This window comes from Schistocerca gregaria, chromosome 3 (assembly GCF_023897955.1).
Source record: "Schistocerca gregaria isolate iqSchGreg1 chromosome 3, iqSchGreg1.2, whole genome shotgun sequence".
NCBI classification, from domain to species: domain Eukaryota; kingdom Metazoa; phylum Arthropoda; class Insecta; order Orthoptera; family Acrididae; genus Schistocerca; species Schistocerca gregaria.
In genome coordinates, this window is record NC_064922.1 from 250704318 (window position 1) to 250718782 (window position 14465).

The 14465-nt window shown below is 40.3% G+C and overlaps 1 protein-coding gene across 1 annotated transcript in view; it reads left to right on the forward strand.

Moving 5' to 3' along the window:
* Positions 1-281: 281 nt before the first annotated feature.
* The window catches only part of LOC126354439 (superoxide dismutase [Cu-Zn]-like), a 70570-nt gene continuing 56386 nt past the window's right edge, over positions 282-14465 (forward strand). The window contains exons 1-2 of the mRNA XM_050004125.1: positions 282-350; positions 436-532. Coding sequence (XP_049860082.1) covers positions 282-350; positions 436-532 — 166 coding nt within the window. The remainder of the gene's footprint in view (positions 351-435; positions 533-14465) is intronic.

A 14465-nucleotide genomic window follows, 5' to 3' on the forward strand; every position in this document is an offset into this window, starting at 1 on the left:
TGTTAATTATCAGCTGAAACAAATTAAATATTTTTAACGTGAGTTTCAATCCTAATTTTCACTGTGCATATAATGGTTTGAAGGACATAGATCAGTTGTCGACTATTATCGTATACCTCCATGACAATTACAGAACATATACTTTGGTCACTGGTGCTTCAAGTTTTTTTATGTGAGTTCCATTGTTAAGACGAGAACGAGAGAGTGGCGTTTGTTATCGCGTAGAGTCGTTTGCGAACTTCGCTTACTACGTTCCTGCAACAGTATCAGATTACTACAATATGTCTCTAAAAGCAGTGTGTGTTATGATTGGTGAGGTGGTAAACGGATTAATCCGCTTTTATCAAGAGGTATCGCGGGAATAATTGCAGCCCGGTACCGTCGTAATAATAATTTGGCATAGTTTATTGTATGACGAATTTCGTTTGTTCGCAGAAAGAAGATGCGCCCGTTGAAATAACTGGTGAAATTAAAGGCTTAGACAAGGGAAAACATGGCTTTCATGTTCACGAGTTTGGCGATATTTCCGATGGTATGTCAAAATGATGTACGTAACGGTGATGTTCGTCCGTTTTATTATATGTCTGTTGGGTTTCTGAAGTAATGTTCTTAAGTGCTAATAAATAAATGGGTGCTGCAGATATGTCTGCCACTGCTAGTACTGTGTCAAAATACATTTTTATTTTATGCACAAAATCGCGAATTTAGCCGGGGGGGGGGGGGGGATATTATGACAGGATTAGTTTGACCAATTGGAAATCATTGTACTATGAATTTCTCTTGTGTGTAGAAGTTCTGCTGAGAAGTTTGTGAGAAACGGACGAAACAACAGCAAACTTGTCAAGCATGGCTGATCAGGCATTTGGTAGGAGCGCGCATGAGCATCGCTGGCACAATTTTACTCTAGTATTTGCGCTGAAGAAACTACTTGAGGCGTGATCGATTTTGTTTGTAATAAAAACGACGTGTCATGTACGTCAACGGCAAACCTGACACACATACGTGATCGTGCAAGCATGCCAAACATCGGTAGCGCAGTTTTACACGAGAATTTGAATGGCACAAACCGTTTGAGGCTTGATTGAATTTTAATTACCAAATTATGCTAATATACATGCTCCCGTTGAGCGTGTGTAGCAATCACGTGTGTGGTCTTTGTTGTGGCATCAATTCGAACGATCTGAAGCAAATCCCACACGATTTGCTAGAAGAGTTGATCGAGCAGATCGGAGCTAGCTGCGCGTAAAGAGTTAATCAACAGCATGTCACTAACAAACAAAGAAGTTTGCTGCGTGCTATGTGCGTCAAGGAAAACCGGAGAGCTATGCCCTAGATAAATTGTATACCTTTACGAAACAGATGTTTCAGTGACGGCCAACTACTGTAGCGAAAGGAAAGTATTGGAGACTGTGGCATTGGTATTTATAGACCCGTGGTCGTTACAAACAGAGATTAGGATATTCCTATTCTGTGACTATTTGAATTTAGAAAGCAAAAACTTATGAAACTTTTTAGTGCTGGTGCTCAAATTATATATGAGTTTTTATACATCTGGGTTTGTCAGAGTATTTTACATTTACATATCCAGGATGTATCATAATTAGCGGCGTAAATGTTTGCAGTTGAAAGTACACAATACTAGGACCAAAAATGTCTCAGTAAACATGGGCTCTAAAACGCAAAACAGTACCTGAAGAGCTGTGAGCATCTTCAATGTGAACAGATCTGTTCTACTTCAAACGCTTTGCTTTCAATATTTTGAGAGGTGGTAGTATTGACCAAAACAAGAAAAAAATGCCCAGTAAACATGGGCTCCAAGGTGCGTGGGGTAAGATGTATGAATACTTGTTTACCTTTACTACAGCGAAACACATCTCTTGTACTGAAAAAGTGCGCATACTTCTAAGGTATGTGTTTTAGAGCCCATGTTTATTATACAAGAAGTTATTATTGTATGAGTCCATACCATCTGCTCTCAAAACATAGAAAGCAAAGATCCTACAGAAGAAGAGATCCACTGTCAGAGGGGACCAGGATCCCTTATCTCAAATTAATGCAGTTATCCTTCTCCATTGTCCCTGCAAGATTGTAACGTTATCACATAATCACCTTTGGTCCCCTCCCCCAAATCAACCAACCACCATAATCACCTCGTATATGTGCTCACATATTGTATTGTTTGAGACATTAAATGGCACACAATAAATTTAACTGCTAGATATAGGTCATTTGTTCTAGATGTAAGTCATTTGTTCACTATTTATGTTATTCAAATTACTTTGATGGAATTCTTAGTATGATTTTGTAACCTAATTGATCTAAAGGTAGCTTTATACTGTTGCAGTTTATTGTATATCTTTCAAGCTTATATATTTGTGTATGCCTATGTGTGACTGGCAGCCATGAAAATGGCATGTATAACTTACAATTATTTCTTGGCTTTGGAAATGTATATTTGATTTCAAGATAAATTTCAGTAAGGGGTCACTGTTTCTGCAGGTCTTCATAACTGTAATGTTACTTTCTGTATGTTGTGTAGTGGTGCAGAATCTCTCTTATGATTGTGTCGTGCAATATATGTTTCTTTGTCCATTGAGTCATTCCATGACAAATGATAATGGGCCTCCTGCTCCTTGAGCTTCAATTTTCCTGAAATTTGCTGTGGGTGGAGACCTATCCTAAAAATAAATCTGAGCAAAATTTTAAATCATGAGCTTAAGTATATGAGTAACAGTGGCCTCCTATATGAATGGGTTGCCGATGAATGTGCATTAAAAAAACACAACACAATGTGTGAAGCTCTTTTATTACAAGACAAAAGTAAGTAAGAAACTCTTTACTTTAAGCCCTATACAACTGTTGGCTGTGAATCAGAAAATAATGCAGTGTGACAATGTAAAGAATATCATGAACCAACAAATGCATTAAAGTGACTCAAACCTCTTTGGGGTCAGGTATATCAGAAAGAAAAAAATTCAAAGGGGCCTAACATATTTGTTTACAATATTTGTGACATGTTCTATTAGCATACGTTCCTGCATAGCTAGTTACTTTTCGTTATACTCGATCACAAACATGATGTCAAATTTAAAATTACAGTAAATGAGCCAAGTTCAAATGTAAGTATTGCAAAAGGGTCATTTCAGAAATCCTTTTCCTGGCACCATTGTAAAGAACAAATTTTCTGCACTAGCAACATCCTGTTGGATCTTAAAATCAGTTCAGCACAGGGACCAAATATGAGGTTGAAAGTCAACAAAAGTCATGTATAATATGTTACGATTGCAACACGGTACAGGTTGCTGAACCCATAGCTTCAAGACAAGCAAAAATGACAACTGGTAGATTAATGCTGACGTTCCAACTAGCCTAGCCATGAAAACAATGGAAATTTGATGACCCAAGCAGTTCAAAACCATTAATTTAGTCTGTTTTTGTCCCTTTCCTGGTAGTGACCATGTATGGTTGAAAAGGCAAGATAGGCATGATATTGTTATCAAACATTTGTGGTCCTGGTACATATAGATGATCATGTTTGCTGATTTCTTCATCTAAATTCCAAAGCATCCGTTGGGTTTCTTGTGTTGATTCCCAAACCATCTTTGTTGCTTTTTCATTGAAATTCCAAGGCCTCAGTTGGATTTTTAGCTGTGGTTCCCAAGCACTGTTTGCTGGTTTGTTCATCTAGGTTCCAAAGACTCAATTGGATTTCTAGCCTTGGTTCCCAAGCCATATTTATTGGTTTCTTCATAGAGGTTCCAAAGCCTCAGTTAGGTTTCTTGTCATGGTTCCCAAGCTGATATGTGGGTCTCTTCATGCTGGTTTCCAAGCCAGTGCTATTTAAAATTACTGCTTCATGGAATTAAATTTTTCTTCAATACTGTTCAATATGGCTACTCGAAAATTATACTGAAGTCCTGTTCTACTTGCTGAAGGTGCTGCAACATTCATGGTGATGTGCTGTTCAAAAATCCAACATTTATCTTCTCTTCAGGCCAATAGAATGAGCAAGCTGGCCCAAAAGGGTGCATGAACTTGACTAGGGCATCATGTCCTTCAATATCAACTTCACGTATGTTACCAATCCACCAGTGATTCTCGTAGGTACAGGCAGCGTATTGGCCAGGAATAAGGCTTAAAACTGATATGCCACATTGGTGACTGTTGACTAATAAACAGAGGCCACAAAAGAAGTTGTATCATTTGAAACCTGGCAACTTGAATGTGATTAATTCAATTTGCAAAAATTTGTGATTTTTTGCAAATTCCAGATAAAGTGTGGCCAAATACAAACCGTTCTTCTTGTAGCTTTTTTTCGTCTTCTGTTTCCTGGCATCAGTTTACATATCATCACTATTGCTTGACCTGGCACTGTGGATTTAGCAAGCTTTAGCATCTTGCAATGTTAGCAGGTTGCACATGACTTTCGTTGATACTCAACCTTACCATTCATTCCTTCACTGAATCGACTCTTAAGATACAACAGGATGCTTCTAGTGGAGAAAAGTATGATCTTTCCAGTGATGCTGAAAAGAAGAACTTCTAAAACAACCATTTTGAAATATTTACACCGGATCTTGGCTTATTTTCTTTAGTTTTATATTTGACAATGGTCTTTCTGATTGAGTACAATCCACAATAAGTGCTTAGGCAAGAAGATGTACTGATACAGTCCTGCCCCAGGTGCTGTTAATGCATGTGCCAAGTTGTAGTTCTTTTGCATTTTCTCTTCCAGAGATATATGACTCCAGAGACAACCAAAAATATTTAATGTTTTTTTTCTGCAGGTTTTTTCGGGTTCTTCAATTCATTTAAACTGGCTCACAAAGTGTTTTACACATTGCCACGCTTTGTTCTTCTGATTCAGGGCAAAAAATTGTATCTGAAAACAAGAGGTTCCTGGTTGCTGTTCCCCAAATATTAACAAGGGTTCAAACATTGGCATTTTCTCACTTTCACCCCACCATTGTTAAAGAGCTTCTCAGTTATAGGGCCAGTGAGTTCAGATTTTGCATGAGTTCATTTCTGTGGTCTATCTGTACCCACAGTAAACTTAGACAAAATCAGAAATGGAGGAGCAGAAAACTTTTGAAAAATGTGAACACTTCAGATGGAACGACCCTATTCTTGTATAAGCTCACTGGATGATATATTAGTCACCCCTATGATAATTGGTTTCAAATCCATAAGAAACTGCTGCAGTCAGTGAATGGAAGTCTACCTGACCCAACTTCTGAGTGAATGTTGCGAAGGGTACTGCATGCAATGAATATTTATCAGGTGGGTACTGTAGAGAGGCAACACCTTGATAAGAGTGGAGCAAATTGAACAATCCTCTGCCATGGTTTTGGAAGGGGCATAGTACATTATAGTGTGTACAGAAAGTATGAAACCTAGACTAAAATAATAAATTCAAATTGTTGTGTCTATGAATCTTGCATATTTGGTTTGTTAGACAAACAATCAAACAACTCATATTAATGAGTTTTATTACAACAAAACAATACAATACTTAACTTCGATAGGTGTGTCGCAAGCAAAGGGTGTCATATAAAGTAATCAGTCTTATTCAGAATAGACAACCACAAATCTGTGCTATGTAGAGAGTACTAATGATGTGGCTAATATTGAAGCTGCTATCAAAGTGGGCTGGTCACCAGTCGGGTGCGACACTTACGTCCTCTCTGTCAAGGGGCTGCTGCTGTCGCATTGTCATTCTGCAGGGAGGTCGGTCGGTCAGCATGTGATTGGCTGGCCTCTTCTCACAGCCATATCTTCTCTTTCGTTCCCGACTGGCATGCCAGCGCTGACTTTACACTGTGACTTTCCTCTCCCCCCCCCTCCCCCTCCTCCCCTCCTCAAAGTAATAGACCATTGTCGTATGTGGAGCACGACAGCAGGTGGGGAGAGGCCGGAGTGTGGATGCTCTGATGGACTGGAAGCTGTGGCTGCAGGGGACGTCAGACTTCCGGTCATATCCCACCATTCGGCCTTTGTTCTGGTGGAAACATGCCCTGGAAAATGCCCAGAAGTGTATGTGTCCACATCCTGAGTCCCATACCAAGACATAGAAGGTGTTGGCCGCTGCAGCATGGGCTGGTCCACATCCATTGGTAGACGAGAGGAGGGGGAGACTGTGAAGGCTCCGTCTCAATAGAGTCATCCTGTAGTGTTGTGATGACACCCTCTGGCGGCTGCTATGGCTGCGCTGTCCTCGGAATCTGTGAATCTGGGGGAAGAGATGCAGAAGGATAACCACCATTGCACATGACAGTGGCGAATTTTATTGTGATGTTTGGTGCTGCAATCCATCTGGGCCTGAAATAAGATTCATCCATGTGCCAAATCGACGAAGGATCGTGCCTCGCCTGCACTGTCAGCTGCTGCTAAAAACACCGAAAAACGCAATATCATGTGGCGGGACGTGATACTTGTGGCCTTCCTTTGGTGCTGGATGCTAAGGAGGGTAGAGCAGTTGAAGCAGTGTCAGATGTCAGTGGCTGTGAAAAAATTCTGCTGTGGATGGTCCATCTCATGGATGTGGACGATAGGATGTGAGAAACAGTTGTAATGCTTGATCCCTGCTGTGTGAAGCTTGCCCATCTGCTGCTTGAAGGTTCTGAGAAAATACTCTGCTTCATCGTTGTGACTGTGGATGGAACGGTGCACTGGTTAGATGCTGTATGTCATTGCATTCACAGAATGTTTCAAATTCATTTGAGGTGAACTGAGGGCTGTTGTCCAACACTATGACTTCAGGGAAACCTTCAAGGTAAAAAATAGAGGACAACATCTGAACTGAATGTTCCAAAAAGGTCCTGCAAAGTCTATGTGCACATGTTGCCACAGTGATTGCGACTTAGGCCAAGCAGAGAATTTTTGTGGTGGAGCGGACTGATTTTCCACACATGTATGCCACTGTGATGTCATCTGTTCTGTTTGGGTGTCCATACCCTACCAAGTACAGTGTTTACACACTAACTGTTTTGTAAGAACAATCCCGCAGTGTCCTTGGTGAAATAACTGCAGCACTTTCTTTTGCAAAGCTTTGGGGATTAACATACATGACTGTCCACTGTCATTTTGAACAAGAATCACATCCTGCTGTATAGCAAGGCTATGCTGACATGTGAAGTATTGGTGCACGACAGAGTTCTGAGTGAGTGAGGCCAAGATGTGCAAATGTATTTTAGCAAAATGTTCAAATCTGAATCAGCTTCCATGGCTTGTGCAGTTTTCATATAGTTCAGAGGAAAGGATTGAAGCAATTCATAATCGTGAGCATTGATGTGACAACAAGATATAGCAGAAGCAGCAAAGACTGCATCAGGGCCAATTGGAATACATGAAAGTGCGTCCACATTACCATGTTGAGCTGTTGAATGATACACAATCTTGTGCTGGTACTGAGGCAACAACAAAACCCATCTTTGCAATTTTTGGACAGTTCGTACAGGAATTGGCTTCATCGGATGAAACAAGGACTGCAATGGCTTGTTATCTGTTATTAAGTAGTATTTTCTGTCATACAAATAGTGGTGGATTTTGGTGACACCGTACACAATAACTGATGCCACTTTCTCTATTTGTGAATAGTTACACTGAGCTTTGGACAACACTTTTGATGCGAAAGCGATAGGCCTGTCTTTATCACCAATTCTGTGTGAAAGCACTGTACCGATTCTGTAAGAAGTAGCATCAACTTGCAACACAACTGATTTGTCAGGATCAAAGTGAACCAAGCATCATTCGCTGAGCAATGCATCTTTAAGTTTTTGAAAAGCTTCTTGGCACTCATCTGATCAAACAAAGGGGATGTTCGTGCAATGCAAGCAATGCAGTGCTGCAACGCAAGCAATGCAGTGGATCTGTGATTTGTGCAGCATTTGATATGAACCGAATATAATAGTTCATTTTTGCTGAGACTGAGTGCAATTCTGTGACAGTGGGAGGAACTGGGAGATCACATATGGCTAACAAATGTGACTGAAGAAGATGTACACCTTGACTACGTATGACATGCCCAAGATACTGCAAATCAGGTTTTTAAAAAATCACACTTGCCCAATCTACACTTAAGTCCTGCATCAGATAACACACAAAACAAAGTATGCAAATTTGCAACGCGTTCTTCAGGTGTGCGACTTGTTATGACAATATTGTCCAAATAGTTTTAACAGTACAGTGCTCGAGCAGTCTGAACAGTTTGGTACTTGAGCAGTCAGCTGTTCCAGATACCATTGGAAAATGGCGTGTGCGGAAGCACTGCCAAAAGCCAAATGCAAATATTTGAACAAGCCCAAATGAGTGTCCACAACACACATGGTTTGATATTCATCATCTTGTGGTATTTGAAGATATGTGTCGCAGAAATCAATTTTTGAAGAGTAGCGACCAGCACCTCATCAGTCCATGAGATTCTCAGGGTATGGCAATGAATAAGTACCAGTCACAATCTGTGGGTTGACTTTAGACTTAAAGTCAACATATAAGTGAATGCGACCTGAAGGTTTGGGGAGCAAAACCATTGGACTTGCTGATTGATCAGCTTGTATGGGCACAATAGCTCCGCTATCTTGTTCGGTAGAGCATTACTTTCAGTGTAATATGTGTAACAAAATTGTTAGCTTAGCCTAAACCTTCAGACAAGAGTTCAGGGAATTCTTTTAGCAAGCTAGCTACACTGTCTGTGGCACTGAAAACGTATTGTCTAGGCAAACAGATCAATCAAATAAAAAACAAATATGTTATAACAATCGTGTGATTGTAGCACAGTGAAAGTCACAGTTCGCATATGCAAGCAATACATGGCAGGCAAAGTACATTTTCTGAGAATGAGAATGTCTTGTCCATTATGAGCCGTCAAGTGCATGCTAGTTTTAGACAGGCATGGGCAGCCTAACACTTCATACGTGTTACGATTCGGCAACGTAACCAGAGGCACCCGTGTCAAACTGAAGCTTCACACATTTTCCACCTAGATGCAAATGAACCAAAAGGTTGTTGAACTGGCATAGCACTGAAGAAACTGTTTGCTTGCTAGTTTTGCTAATGCCTGCAGCAGGCTTTGAATACACAACATTGATTACATGGGCCTTGTGACTAGATTTTTGTGAATGGGCAGAATTCTTATGTTTGTTCCATTAAACATATGGATTATACGTGACATTTCTGTCTACAAACATAATAACACAGCGCTTGTCTGGATGGGCAGTCTTGGAGTTTGTACCATGAGTAGCACCAAGGGCATGACTTAATTCTGTGCACTGATCTAGCCGCCTGTTGAGAGAACTATTTACGCAGCTTGGCACGCACGTACTGTTGCTGCCTACTGGGCGGTCATGAGCTAGGGACAACTCAATTCGACAGATTGGTGGTTGCTCAAATTTATCAGCCACCACAGCATCTGAATTATACTGATCTAGGATTTGCACTATGTGATGGAATGATGGATCTTACTGTTTCAAAATGTGTTTGGTAAATTTGACATCAGTTACTTTGTACACAATTGCACCACACAGCATAACATCTGAATACAAAACACCACAAGCACATTTGAATTTGCATTTCCTCATCATACCCCGCAAATCTGTTACCCACTCGTGATAAGTAGGTTCTGAACTTTTCTTGTTACAAAAGAATTGGTACGTAGCTGCCACCACATTCACTTGTTGGTCATAATAGTTAGTTAGAGAATCTACAACCTTATCATAGGAAAATTCACTCAAAGTGGAGTTGGAGGGAACAATTTCTGAATAAGGCAAAAGACTGCACTTCCTACTGCTGACAAAAAGCAATAGTTTCACAGAACCTGATACGTTGTGAGCAAGGATGTGGGCTTCATATTGTTGCAACCACTCGAGCCATTCCTCTCCTTTTTCATTAAACTGGCGAAAAGGTGGTATGGCTCTCGGAGCTACAGTTGTTGCATGTTGCTTGGTTGATGAATAACTGCTGTACTGTGTGATATTTCGGCGATCCATCTGGCCGCCATCTTCAGGTGTGATCGCTGAGACACAATCATGCCAGAATCAAATGAACATCAGAAACAGCGGGTCCTTTTTACTCCAGGTCCATTGCAAGAAATGGTACACTGAGGTGGTGGTGCACAACGAAAGGAAGGCCATTCGGTCATTGAGGGAAGATAAGGGTCTTTTAGTTCTTCCTGCTGATAAAGGTAGTGCCACTGTTCTTTTGTCTCGTGAAGTTTATGTGGCTAAAATGGCCTGTTTATTGGATGCTTCCGCTTACCATAAACTTCAGAGCAATCCTGCGATCCAGATAAAGCGGAAGACAGTTTCACTTATTAAGAAGAGCTCCCTTCCAAAGGGCACCATCAAAAAACTTCATCCAGGAGCGGCAGTACCACCCATGTTGTATGGTTTACCGAAGGTGCATAAACCTGGAATTCCTCTTTGTCCTATCATTAGTAATTTGGCGCTCCCACTTATAATTTAGCTAACTACCTTGCTTCCATCCTCAGCCCTTATGTTGGGAAATGTGAACATTATTTATCCAACTTGACTGATTTTATTGAACATATTGGGACGTCAGACCTTTTAGTTAGTTTTGATTTGGTTTCTCTTTTCAACAAGGTAACTTTGGAAGAGTCTTTGTTGTTGATTGGTCAACTTTTAGATGATAAAACTACTGAGCTGTGCTGCCATGTATTGACATCGACATATTTTTTTGTTTAATGACATGTTCCTTGAACAAACTGATGGTGTGGCTATGGGGAGTCCTCGTTCCCCCATTGTCACCAATCTTTTTATGGAAGATTTTGAAGATATCACACTCAGGACGTGATGACATTTTTATTGTTTAGCCACATGGAATGGAACCTGTCTTGATCCAGACATCAAATTTTCGATGGAAATTGAAAAAGATTGCAAAATACCTTTTTTTGGATGTTTTAGTACACAAAAAAGAAAATGGTACCTTGGGACATGGCGAGTATTATAAACCCACATATACGGACTGCTATCTTCATGCTACGAGTTATCATTCACCACATCAGCATATGAGAGTTCTACGTACAGTGGTCAAGAGAGCTTATGTAATTTCTGTTTCAAAAAATTTGACATCTTAAGGCCGTCTTCAAGCTCAACAGATATACTGATCATCAAATTAGTCATGCTTTTCAGTTTGGACCATCACATGAACCAGCACTGGATACCAGTAAATCAGTTGCTTTGCTACCCTTTGCTGGAACTATTTATTCAAAAATTTCTAGAATTCTCAGGAAATGTGATATTAAAAGTGTTTCTTTGCCTTTGGCCAAGACTAGATTCCTGTTTGGATCTGTTAAAAATTATTAGGGATTGAGAAAGCCTGGACTTTATAAAATTCCCTGTCATTGTGGGAAGGCCAATGTTGGACAGACTACTTGCAGTGTTCATGACCGATGTGTGGAACATCAGTGTCACATACGTTTGCTTCAGCCTGAAAAATCTGCTGTCATCGAACATTGTCTCAACGAAGGGCATGACATGTTGTTTAGAGAGAGACGCAAATTGTTGCTCCGGCTTCTCGTTACTGGGATTGTGTACTCAAAAAAATCCTTTGAAGTATGCTTATCCAATGACATCATTAACAGAGATGGAGATTTTCCTTTAAACAAGATATGGAACCCAATTTTGTCTGATATAGAACAGCAATGGTCTGGTTTTTGACTGCCTCATTTAAATTTGCGATTTATCATTTTCGCCAGTTTCTACTGCTGGCAGTGCTGCAATTCTTTGCTTTGCAGGGGGCAGCTCTTCTGTGGCCTGGACCCTGGGTATAAAGGAGCTGCCATATCTGATGTTCATTCAGTTCCGGCATGATTGTGTCTCAGAGATCACACCTGAAGATGGTGGCCAGATAGATCACCGAAATATTGTGTATTGAAGACGATGGTATCTGACAGCATACCCATGAAGAACATACTCACCCACTCACTTACTAGGCTGTAAAATAATTGTTTCAACTAAGATATACTAGTTTTGCAGTACATGTACTCAACATCAGCAGTCATTTTAAATTTTTAGGTTGCCAGTATTTTTAGACCTTGAGAGTAGCTAGGTCTAAATTTTGCACCACTAAATATTGCCCACTCTGATTGTACGTTCCACAAGTACAATGACCAACTAACACACCTTGCAATTTTTAGGATGTTCAGAATGGGGGTTTTAAAGAAAATAATTTATAAAGAATAAAAAGAAAATCATTTCAAATTCTCTCATCTTTATTTCGAAACATTGATTGTTTAAGGATTTCCAGCATTAATGTCATAGCTGACAGTTATCAGTCTTCCCTCTTTATTATTTCTCAAGACAGTTAACATTCTGTGACCATATTTTCAAAGCATAATTTTCAGTTTTGCTAAATGTTAACAAATCTCCATAGTTTCTTTTTCCAAATTAAAGACGAAAGAAAGCTCAGAAGTGAATATGCATTGATCATGTCTAATATTATTGTGAACAAGTTTTTACTAAAAATAATTTCAGATCTCTGTTGCCTGTAGTTTTTTATTACACTTTCTTTATTTTCCTTTCCTTTGCAACATTTTTACAAATACTCTCATTTAGAGAGGTCTATAACATTTTGACAAATCATCAGAAAATCAGTTTGCCCCCAGTAACTGAGTAGTCAGCGCGACAGAATGTCAATCCTAAGGGCTCGTGTTCAATTCCTGGCTGGGTAGGAGATTTTCTCCGCTCAGGGACTGGGTGTCGGAGATATTCTCCACTCAGGGATTGGGTGTTGTGTTGTCCTAATCATCATCATCATTTCATCCCCATCGAAGCACAAGTCGCCGAACTGGCGTCAAATCGAAAGACTTGCACCTGGCAAACTGTCTACCCGACGGGAGGCCCTAGTCACACGACATTTACATTTTTATCAGAAAATCAAAGTATTTTAGTTTTTCAGAGGTGTCTTGTGGAACTTCAACATATGTCTTTTTTCAGAAAACTTTGAAATAAAGATGTGACACACTCACTCTTGACCTGTATGATTTGAGATGTAATCACCTGCTTGTGAAATAACTTGGTCCTAATCTACCGTAATAATAATTTGATTGTTATCAGGCCACTGCAGCAATAGACAACATAATACCAAAGGGCAATAAATTGCTAATCTAAAAGAAACCACAGAGTCATTATTAACTTTTCATTATTATATTACAGTTGATGAATTCCTTTATATCTAGAGTGGGTGAGCTCAGCTAAAAAGTCAGACATTGTTTGTTTGAATGCTTATTCTGTTAAATCTTGTACAGATTGTGGAATCTTATTAAATAATTTACGCCTCCATGAGTTCACAGCTTTTAATTGATTTTGACAGTCTGTGGTATGGAGTGAAAATGCATGTATTGATTCTCGTGTTGTATCCATGTACATTTTCTCTGCAACTCGCTTCTTAGTATAACAAACAATGGAAACTCCAGGTTGGAATATCAACAATGTAGGAAAAGGGGTTGGAATATAAACAATGTAGAAAAAGGTAGATTGCTACTTGCCGTAAAGAGGACACATTAAATTACAGACAATCACAACTAAAAGGCACTTACACATAAGCTTTCGGACACCGCCTTCATCAGAAAAAGAAAGAGAGATACACAATCAATCAAACCTCATGCACACATGACCACCAGTTCAAAAAGAAATGGTGGTGGAGGGGAGGTACTAGACTGAAATCAAACATGTTACGTTCACCCGCATGTTGTGCCATGGAGAGGTCTACTTTGCTCTTAGGCACAGTTTGACTGTGGCTGTTCACTCTAATAGAATGGAAAAGGATATGCAGTGATTGTCTTAGAGCTGGCAAAAGACATGGCTTTCACAGGAAGCCTTGCCCCTGATGGATTAGGATAAACTTGTGACAGGACTGTAATAGGAAGTGCTGAGTGACTGGATTGCCCAGGGCTTGCACCTGGGTCTTCCACAGAGATATGATCCTTGTGGTGAGAGGTTGAGATTGGGAGTTGCATAGGGATGGATTAGGATGTTGTGGCAGTTGCATTGGTGATGGAACATCACTTTAGAAGGGGTGAGAAGGATTGCAAGTAGGATGTTCCTCATTTCAGGCCATGATGATAAGTAATCAAAGCCCTGATGAAGGACATGGTTCAGTTGTTCCTGTCCAGGGTGATATTGGGTGACGAATGGGGGACTCCGTTATGGCTGGTTTTGAGGTGGTGTGAGGAAAAATGACGTGGAAGATCTGTTTACAGACTGTTTCTGGGGTCTGAGCACTATGGGACTTAACTGCTGAGGTCATCAGTCCCCTATAACTTAGAACTACATATACCTAACTAACTACACGCATCACATACACCCTTGCCCGAGGCAGGATTCGAACCTGCGACCATAGCGGTTGCGCAGTTCCAGATTGTAGTGCCTAGAACCGCTCGGCCACACCGGCTGGCTCTGTTTCTGGGGCTAGTGGCTGTCGGTGAAGGGCTTGATGAGACCCTCAGCATA